This window comes from Serinus canaria, chromosome 11, assembly GCF_022539315.1.
Source record: "Serinus canaria isolate serCan28SL12 chromosome 11, serCan2020, whole genome shotgun sequence".
In the NCBI taxonomy this organism is placed as follows: Eukaryota; Metazoa; Chordata; class Aves; order Passeriformes; family Fringillidae; genus Serinus; species Serinus canaria.
The window spans coordinates 14,599,625-14,609,703 of NC_066325.1; the positions used below are offsets into that span (position 1 = coordinate 14,599,625).

The 10,079-nt window shown below is 51.9% G+C and overlaps 1 protein-coding gene across 3 annotated transcripts; it reads right to left on the bottom strand.

Moving 5' to 3' along the window:
* Positions 1 to 1,058: 1,058 nt before the first annotated feature.
* Positions 1,059 to 7,465, bottom strand: CFAP20 (cilia and flagella associated protein 20). Of its 3 annotated transcripts, XM_030227672.2 has the most exons (6): positions 7,289 to 7,465; positions 5,134 to 5,213; positions 3,944 to 4,055; positions 3,429 to 3,617; positions 2,250 to 2,360; positions 1,059 to 1,357 (listed from the first exon to the last, which is right to left on the bottom strand). In XM_030227672.2, exons 1-6 carry the CDS (start codon positions 7,370 to 7,372, stop codon positions 1,352 to 1,354), a joined length of 582 nt encoding a protein of 193 aa, XP_030083532.1. In that variant the 5' UTR covers positions 7,373 to 7,465; the 3' UTR covers positions 1,059 to 1,351. The 3 variants fall into 3 exon arrangements, with proteins under 3 accessions (XP_030083532.1, XP_050835078.1, XP_030083531.1); XM_050979121.1 differs by lacking the exon at positions 2,250 to 2,360 and having other exon boundaries at positions 1,059 to 1,320; XM_030227671.2 differs by lacking the exon at positions 1,059 to 1,357 and having other exon boundaries at positions 2,241 to 2,360.
* Between the last annotated feature and the right edge of the window lie 2,614 nt (positions 7,466 to 10,079).

Genomic DNA, 10,079 nt, shown 5'->3' on the forward strand with positions numbered 1-10,079 from the left:
TCTCATGTAGGCTTCCTTGGCTGGGCTCCTTAGAGCTACCAAGCTGTTCAGCTGCTAGAATTGCAAAGGTCTTCTCCAGAAAGCCTTCTGCAGGTGCAATCCAGCCCCACGTGGCAGCACCTCCAGTTCAAAGCCCAGCAGCTCTAAAGGTGCAGGTGAGGCAGCTCCATTACAGGGGTCTGGAGAGCTTTGCCACAGAGGTGCAGAGAGAGGGTGCACGGACATGCCAAACCTTTAAACCAGGCAGCGTCTCAGTGGTCAGGATTAAAGGCAGATTCTCAGGCAGATGTCCCCCAGCAGGCTCTCCTCCACCTGGGAGAGAGCAGCTTTTTTCTGCAGAGCAATAACAGAAGTGAAGTCTTCTCCATTCACTGCACAGCCCAGGGAAGGATCAGTGCCAGCCTTTGGTACCTGCCCTCCACAGTACTGATGGGGGCCTTGGCCCCAGGCAGGAAAGGCATTACCTACCCCCAGACTCACCCCCTTACTGATGGAGTCTCTGGCCTCCCCTTCACAAGCCTTTCTACAACAAAGGCAGATTGGTTTGAGGCAGGGAAGGGCAGCTTCAGCACAGGAAAAGACTTCCGCTCCTGTTCTGCTGCTGTGCTGAACCTCCCCTTTGATCCCTGGGGAAAGGGACAATCTGGCAGCTGGAAGGCTATTGTGTGCCTCGTGCTGCTAAGGGCTTGGCTGAGAGCTGGAGTGAGTTGGTAACTACACAGCCAACAAAACTGTACCCTAACAGGCAGGTAAGCCCAATTTGTCACTGCTGGGGAAAATGGCTTCAAGGAAAAAGGGAATGAAAAACCCATTTTCATGAACAGTATGAGTTTTTGTCATAGTACCACAAACTTCATGGATTGGAGACAGTTTCTGTATTCTTTGTGGAAATCCTCACTAATTTTCCTCTCATCAGATTGCTACCCTTAAACAGTGAGGGTGCTGATCAAAGTTCAGAGGCAAATTCTAACATCTGGGTTCTCAAAGAAATTCCCTGGCACTTTCTGAAGCACTAAAAAGTTAGGGATCCATCAAAGGAGGAAGAAGACAGAAGCAGATTTACAGAGCCAAATGTTTAATAATTTTTCAAGAACAAGTATTACATCCATATTTAGAGCATATATAAGAGATGGAAACAAGGAAATAAAAAATAAAATTGCTAACTTCAAGAGGACACACTTAACTCCACAATTCCTGCTGAATCCTTTCTTTGGAGGCACAGTGGCCACTTTGAGCAAGACAAGACTGGGTATCAGGCCACTTGCAGAGTTTAGGCTCAGCACTTTAGGAACAGCCAGGAAAACTCTGACTCTGTACAATCTGCACGCCAACATCTCTTCACAATGTGGTGTTATTGCTGGACAGAGCAGGGAGAAGAAAGGAGACACTTACAAGACTTGGCAGCACAAGACAACAGTACTGGGAGGGCTCCAAGCACTCCCCAGACACGTCTCTGAGGATGCTACAGCCCAGAAGGCAGTGACAGGTTCCCCAGAGGTTTTACCTACAGTTAACACTGCCTTCTACCTCCCACTACCATCAGCCCCCAGTATCCTCCCTCAGCAGCTTGAAACTTTGCCCAGGAATCTTCTTTGCTAAAAGAAGTGTCTGCACTGGGACAGGCTGGCCCTGGCAAAGAAGGTGCTTCCTCACAAGCCTCAAAATTCCTGCATGTTGCTCAAGATCTCTCAATATGCCAGCATGTTCACTCCTCTCCCATCATTGCAGGAGCACAGCTTGGCATCTCCTCCTGAAAGGCAGCCATGGTACCCCCCTCATGGCACCACTGTCTGGTACTGGGCGGGGAAAAGATCCGAGGGGACTCATTTTGGGCTAGAGGGACACAAACAGAATCTCTCCTGGAAGACAAATGTGGAGCTGCAGCTGCTCTGAAGAGCAAAGTTGCTGAGCTGAGTCATGGATGAAAGCTCTGGAGAGATGCGGGAGGCTGCAACTGCCCAGAGTCCTTCAACACAATCAGGGAGGACATGGGGAGCAGCTGAACAGCTCACCCTGCTCCTAGATGGGAATGACAATTTCCATGTGTTTTGGCAGGAAAGCTACACAACAAAGCACCCCAGACAGACTGCTCACCCTGGCAACAGAGAGGGTGCTCCCTGGCTGGTGGCCAAAGCTGGCAAGAGCTCTGCTGCCAGAAGAAACTCCGGGTTGCGAAGGCAGCAGGAGGAGGCAGAGGAATGCTAGTCTGGCTCACTGTTCTCCCACCCTCCTTCCCACATCTAGCTCACCTTGGCCTTGCTCTGGACAGGCAGATACAGCTTGAACTCAGCTGGGAGCTCATCCTCCGAGTACAACCGGTCAGAGAAATACACCCGTCGGATGCGACAGTTGGCGTGGATCTGAGAGTCAAAACAAAGAGTCAGTCCATTTTCCACATCCAGCTTTGGTGTCACGCTGCAACATGGATTCTTTGGCTCAGCAGCTGGACAGCTATCTCACTGTCTTGCTTTTTTGAATCTGACAGGGCATCAGCAAAATGTTGGTCAGTGCCCTCTGCTTTGCATTTGCATCCCTGTCTCCAGGTATGAACACTCAAAAGATCTGGCAAAGCTCTGGTATCTCTGCCAACTGTCTTAGTTGCTAAGGGGACTCTCTACTGTGAACTGACCTCTGCTTTGCTGGTATCAGCACTTAACAGAACACCCACAGCCTCAGCCGGCTGCATTTTTAACACGCCCACTTCATGGCCTCCCTGAGGTCAGGAATGAGCCTGTCCAGCCTGTGCTGCCTCCACTATCAGCTGGCAGCAAAGTAGTTGCTCTGGTCCCCCTCGTGAGTATGTGAGAAGGCAGACAACTCTCAGCTGACTGCCTGCACCTCAGGGCAATCCTGCAAGGAACTGCAGCACTCCCCTCACACTAAGGAACAGGCACGCTCCACACACAGACATTCCTCAAAATAACACACACCACTGGACACCGTGAACATGACTCCCTAGCATATGGAACAAGTTCCATGTCCTCAGCAGGAACAAACACTGCATCAACTCTGTTACAAGGGACTCGGTGAAAGCAGGGTAACTCCACTACCACTAGGAAACAAGCTTGACCAGGGGTATGAATGGTCTGTACACCGTGGGTCCTTCCCATCCAGGTTCCCATTCAGTCAATCACTGTCCAGCCTATCTGGACAGTAAGGCAACATACAGCTAATTCCCAGCAGAGCTCCACCTTCATGGCACGCCACAGGGAACTGCAACTCTCACCCTAACCAACACACAGCCAGAGAAACAAGAGGGAAATGGGCTCCTTCATCCCAGCCTAGTCAAGGTAGGTGAGGCTTCAGTCAGGCTCACCTTCCACAGGGCTTTGCAAAGGAACCACAGAGGGCTAAAGCCAGATTCCCATCCTGCTGTCCCAGGCAGCAGGAACATGACCAGCCGTTGGTTTCCCAGGGCAGCTCCTCACCTGCACTCTCAGGGTCTCGATGTAGTTAGTGCCGTAGGCACGGCGCGTGAAGTCGGACAGGTTGAACTGGATCTGGTTCCAGCCGTCGTCCAGCCGCATGGGCATGGTGCAGATGAAGGGCTTCACCCGAGTCGTGCTCTGGTAGTTGCTCGCCCGGAAACGCCGACGGACGTTCTTGTCATCCAGCACCTGGGCAAGGAAGGCAGGCTGCTCACCCAGGTGCCCCAGGACAGTGCTACCCGACTCCAAAGAGGGATCTCTACTCCCACCCCTCCGTTCCGCAGCAGAAGTAATTTTAACACAGGAAACAGACCCATTTTCTGGAACAGCAACAATGTGTTTGTGAGCTGACTGATGCCCCCATACCAGAAGACCTGACACACCACATGGCCAAGAAAGCAAAACTGTTTTGGGGATCACTCACTGCCTGGGACAAGTTCCAACACAAGACTGCAGGCTCTCTGGCGCCTTCCTCAGTGGTCCCTGGAGGGGCCTCCCCACTGCACACTCCTCACCTGCACTTCAAAAGTGAAGTATTTTTTCAGGTTCTTGATGATCATCACTAGGAAAGGTAGTTTGATGCCCAGGGTCTTCTTTGGGTCAGCAGGGCACGTGATGTACGTGGTACTGAGAGGTGAGAGAAAAACACTTTAGGATCTCACACGGCACAAAGTGCACAGCCCAAGGTAACCCAGGTCTCTCCCTTGGCCCAATGCAGCCTTGGAGGACAGGCAGAAATGGGTAACTGTGATCATAAGATCTCAGCAACAGCCAGGGCTTCCTGTAACAGAAGGGGGAGCTTCAGAGGTAGCTGCAGGTAGAAAAAGATAACAGGCACAAAGAATGCATCTCAAATTGCACTTTTCTCACCCAGGGCATGAAACACCTTCCTGGACAGCTTCACCTCCCCAGTTTCAAGGCCATGTCAGCGATGCTTCTTTACACAACCTCCTCCTACCCTTGACTGAACAGGAAGAGCCCTTCAGATCATGGCAGAGGCCCTGTGTGCTCTATACAGCTGGGAAAACAGAGGTTGTAAGCCCTAGAAGTACTCATCACGCCTGGCAAGTTTTGTATCAACACTTCTTGGAGGAAGAGAAGCACTGGCTCAGTCTGTCTGCAGGAGAGGAGTCTCCACTGCCCTTATAAGGAGCGCCCTGCTCTGAATCACCCCTGGAGAAGCCTTGGAGACTCTGAGCCCGCTCATGGAGCTGGCGTCTGTCTCCCGGGGCGATGGAGACGAGGTTGCTAAGAGAAGCTCCATAAGCAACTCCCCTCATAAATCTCCCTCTGATCTTCCTGCTGTAGGGAGAGCAGCAGTCACGTGAGGAGAACAGGCCCAAGACAATAAGAGAGACAGCAGACACTGCTGCTTTTTCAGTAACTGGCAGTGCTGACCGAGGCTGGGTATTAAATACTGCTTTTCTTCCCTTCAAGTAATGGAAGAATAATGGGATTTTATTTTTTATCCCTTTGCTCCACTTAGGATAAGAATGAGAGCTCTACAAGCACATCCAGGGAAAGGCACAGCACACTGCCACAGGGGAGTATCAGTGATATGACCCAGATTCTTCCATTTTTTGACAAAGACATTGCCATCACATTGCTGTAGCTTGAAGATGATGTCTTCTGGGCACTGCCATCATTCACTCTGCATCAGGGCAGAGTTCTGCTCCCCCAGAACAGCAGAAGGGGCTTCTCCTACCTGACATTTGTTCCTTCAATCTCCAGCACCAGTGACTGAATGTCATTGTCCGTGATTCGCTTGATGTGGCCATTGCGCACCTGGAACAGAAGTGGGGCAGACAGCACAGACGTCACTTGAGAGGGGAAAAAGAGGCACACACAGCTCCATTAAGAGAGGGAGTAAGACCCCGGGAGGACCCATCTACATCCACTTGGCTCCTACTCTCCAGGACCTTGCTGTTTCCAAGGCTTTGATCACTGCCCCAGAGTGCCAGCAAGAGTTTATGGCCCAGCATGCTGCACATACACTGAGTGCAAGAGTTCCATCTATCAAAATATACTGCAGTGAACACAAGGAACTCAAGCCTTGTATCAGAGGCCCAAATAAACAAACATAAAAGAGTGAAAGTCAAACTTGAGTGCTATAAGGGGTAAAAACAAGGACAAGCTATACAGGGGAGCCACCAGCCAGCCACTGGTCACCAAGGGGACTTGGTCTGTACTGCTGGGCTTGGCTGACTGCCTCCGGGGAAGGGCTAGACACTCACACGCTCAGGCACACTCTTGCACACCCACACACACACTCTCTCCACCAGCACAAGCAGTGCACATCCTACTAAGGCCAAAAAATATATGGGTTTTCCCCACATCACAAAAGCTTGAAATATTCCCTGAGATCTAAAAAAAGCAGAAATCACAGCCTGCTGGTTCCTTCTGCGAAGATATGAAAGTCTACATTAGGACAGCTATGAACCCAGTAATCTCATACATGCACCCAGGACATGGGAGAATGTCAAATACTGTTTCCAGTTCTCACCAAAATGACAGGGGCATTTCATGCACTGCCAAAGAGAGCATGGCAATCCTCACAACAAGCACACCCAGGCTGGCCATGCTTCATGCAAGAGACACTATTGCAAGACTATTGCAGCTGAAAGGACCACTGCTGACATCCACCCTGCAAGCAGAGCTCCTGCTCCCACTCATGGGCCACACAATCATAACAGTATCACCTTCCACAGGACAATTCACGTGGGAAGGTGCTCCAGAGGTCTCCAGTCCAACCTCCACCTCCAGGCAGGGTCAGCACAGCCTGCTTATGGCTTATCCACTCTGACAGGACACAACATCCCCAGTCTAAAAGTCTTTAATGCGTCCCGTCCTTGCACCATCCAAATAAGCTGTTGATCCTTTTTTAAAGTCACAAATATCTGTGTGAAACACAGACACACACACGGGCAGTGTGAGGCATCCCAGCTCTTCACAGAGGTACATGGGTACCCACTGATGGGAAACAGGATAGGTCTGTGCTTCCCGTCCCCCATCTCAAAACTTGTAAATGCTCACACAAGCCCACTCAGGTCAAACATCGCTGCTGTCTGAACTGTCATGAAGGCTTTCGTTCCTGCTGAAGCCACAAAAAATTCAGCTAAGGCTCATGCACAAGCATCCAAATACAGGTTGTAGCCTTGGTTTCAGAGGTCACAACAAGTATTTTGCAGAATCACTAAACCATGGATGGTTTGTGATGGGGGAAGCAGCACAGCTCAACATCTCTAAACATCCTGAGGACGATTCCTTGATGTGAGACAGTCCAGAGAAGGAACGGGGCCCTGAGCAAAACCACTCTAAAAGTGACAGGAGGGAGAAACAAAGTGATGAGACATTCACAACTTCTCCTACACCCACAAGCCGCCACACAGCCCAGTTCTGCATGCCTCTGGCGAGCCTGTTTGAAAGGTGGGTCACGCACCAGGACACCCCCACCTCGGGCCCACAGTGGCCACGGGGCCTGGGCCATCCCGCTGCCCATGGCCAGTGCTGGCCACTCCTGCAGCTTCCCCACTGTGCTGCAGCTTCCGATGCCGGGCGGGCTCTTCTGCCCGGCAAAGGCAGAAATTACTCATAATAACACATTCCCCTCAGAAACACCCCAGAGGCCCGGTACCGGCCCCGGCCCCGGGGCCGTGCCGGTAACCAGTACCCGAGAGGTGCCGGTATCCCGTTCCTGGGAGTCCCGGTAACCCGGCCGCCGCAGCTCCGGTCCCGGAGGGGGCCGAGCGGCCCCACAGGTGTCCGGAGCGCCCCGGGGGGTTCCCGGCGGCGCCGGGCCTGGCCCGGGAGGCTGAGCTGAGCTCCCCGGGCCGCGGCGCTGGCCGAGCCCGCCGCCTCACCTTCTTGTCCCAGATCTGGAGCGGTTTGCTGCCGATGCTGTAGAGCACCGAGAGGAAGCCGCTCTGGAAGGTGTTCTTGAACATGCCGGGGCCGGGCGGGCCGGGCCGCGCCGCGGCCGCCGCTCTGCCAGGACACGGCGGATCCCTCCGCGCCGCGCCGCCGCCGTCACCGAGGAACTACTTGGGGCGGCCCCGGATGCACTTCCCGGTGACGGTGTTGTGGGAGCGCTGCCACGGCAACCGCGGCTCCGGCCTCTGACTGCCCTCGCTCTGCAGAGCTGCTGGAGCCGAGCCCGCTCCAAACCGTGCCCGGTGCCCTGGGTCGGTACCGCGTTCCCCGAACGCCTGGGCTGTAGGCAGGGACGCCTCTAAAACATCTCCGTTCTTCACGAGCCTCAGTCCAAAGGGGACGCCGTGGTTTGCTTTTCCCAAGGATGATTTTTTTTGCCAGTGAGGTGTTTCTCGGCCTGGGCTCTGCTCGTTCCTCCCAGGGGGCCTCCCTGTGCTGGTTTTGCAGGACTGGAGCGTTCGAATGGTGTTTGCTCCACTTCATTGCTTCCTTTAGCTGCACTCAATTCTGGGTGCCCTTGGAGCCTCCTGTGTCTTCTTGCTGCTCTAAGGCAGGCAGGGATAACATAGCCCTGGCAGTACTGGGGGTTTGATGTACAGCTTTACAGGTGGGAGAATCTCTTTGGGTAGAGACAAGGCCTTGGCACAGCTGAAGAGGCTTAACAGGAACAGCTTGGGCTAGAAATTACATTTCTAAACTGACATACAGCCATTTATTCTGGCTGCAATAACACCTCTTTACACCATCTATTTTCAATGTACAGACACTAAACAGCATAAAAATTACCATTCTGCACTAGCTTTATGGTTCTTCAGGTTAAATCCAGGCCTCTGTTGCTAACTAATGCTCCATTCAAATCCTAGCAATGTTGTCTGCTAGGTGTGCTTGTCTCTCCTATGGGCTGCAAATGTTCCCTCGCAGCACCTGGCTTAGCAGCACTTTCCTTCACAATTCCTTGCACAAACAAGTAGAGCACACAAAAAGCAAGGCATCAGTTAGAAATGATCAGCTATATTTAGTCAGAGGGTTAGAGTACACTTTATATGGCAGGATGAAATAACTTGTTCCCTTAATCAGATGGTAGGAGACAACTGGGACAAATATCCAGCTGCCATTCCTGAACAGCCGGCTCATTCACATGCTCTCCACTTACCACTTTAAAGTCATGTTTTGCTGCACACAGAAATAGGTTGTGGTTTCAATTTTTCCCTATTTCTCAATTAATTTTAAGAAAATATAGCACCCGTTGCCTGTCCTCCTTCCCTGAGCATGTGTGGGCAGAGACAGAGAGCCCTGTAAATCATTAACCCATATTAATAATCGAGGCTGGCATTTGGAAGAGGTCTCTGAGAGATGTATTTCAGAGACTCACACCCTGATGTTATCCACCTGGAAGATTGGTAGGAAGATGTTGGCATGTTGCCTCACCCCTGATTCCAGCTCCCAGGGTGTACAGGGATTGAATTTGGGGGAGCAGATGGAGGAAAAGGCCCATCCTAAGAAAATAATCTTGTCCAAGAAGTGAGCAGAGAGTGCCTGCTCCAGAAATAACTGCCCACTAAAGCATTTCCTTCCCTTCAGAATTCTCAGCAATCCGATGCCTTCAGAGGAATGAGATTTTCAGGAAGCTTCTGAAATGGTGCTGCTCTGAAGTGTCACATTGCTGGGTGCAGTTATGACACCAAAATGTAGCAGGTCTCTCCAGTATCACCAAGTCTGTGCTTGCCTTGGAGCACCTGGTCCAGGTTCATGGCCTGGGAAATCCTAACCCAGGCCATTGCCCTTTTGACTGGAAAGCAGATGGCCAGGGCTGGGCCAGCTCCAAGGACAGAGCCTGGACCAATAAAAACACCACCAGATTCAGTCAGTTCCTTTGTGAGCCAAAAGCCTTCACTACATGGCAAAATCAAAAGCAAAGTAATGACTCCTGCAAGGACTGTGAGATCCTGGGATTTGTCCAGATGACTCCAGCTGACTTTTCCAGCCTGGATTTTCCAACAGGAGATCCATAAACACCACAAGCAAGGAGAGGCAAGGCCCAAAAGTGGCTCTGGGTGCTGAGGCAACCTGAAGGCTTTGGACCTCACACTGGCTGAACTCTGAGCAGTGCAGAAGGAGGAGGAGGGGAAAGCTGGGCTGATGCTGAGCAAGGGATCAGAAGAGAACAAGGGTGTAAACATCAGTGGGTGCAGAAGGAGGCAGTGCCAGTGTGTACTGGAGCAAGATGGCAGAGAAAATCATGGAAGGAGGACACACTGCCTTGGAGGGATACCTGTGCAATGGATGGAGCAAGGGCCCAGAATGAGCAAACACTTTTTGACTCCAGATGAACTGGAGACAAAGAAGGATAGGCAAAGAAGAGTTTATTTCTGACAAACAACAGTTTAAAAAGTCACTGAGAGCATTCTCTGGGGACAAGCTGTTAACTTGGAAAGGATATGGGCTGCAACAGGCAGCAGGTGGCAATGGGGAACATGATCCAACAGCATCAGGAGATGGATAGATCCAAGCAGCAGCAGTGCTCGGATGTGCCACCTGCTGCAGGGACCTCAGCTCAGCACATGCTCACAGTACTGCTTCTGCCCAGTCTGGGCCCACTGTGGGCTCTGCCATGGGCTCTTCCCTGCTCTCACTTCTGGCCAGAGCTACACCCACCAAAACCAGTCTTGATGAACGTAGATGCCAGAGATCAGCACAGTCCTGGATACAACAGAGCTGCCA

Bases quoted from the DNA above. Each gene is read 5' to 3' on its own strand.
- CFAP20 (XM_030227671.2), bottom strand. From the start codon at position 7,372: ATGTTCAAGAACACCTTCCAGAGCGGCTTCCTCTCGGTGCTCTACAGC. The intron at 5,214-7,288 runs GTGAGGCGGCGG...CTTCTGTTCCAG, and splicing joins TCCAGATCTGGGACAAGAAG to GTGCGCAATGGCCACATCAA. The intron at 3,618-3,943 runs GTGAGGAGTGTG...TTCCTTGCCCAG, and splicing joins ACTTCACTTTTGAAGTGCAG to GTGCTGGATGACAAGAACGT.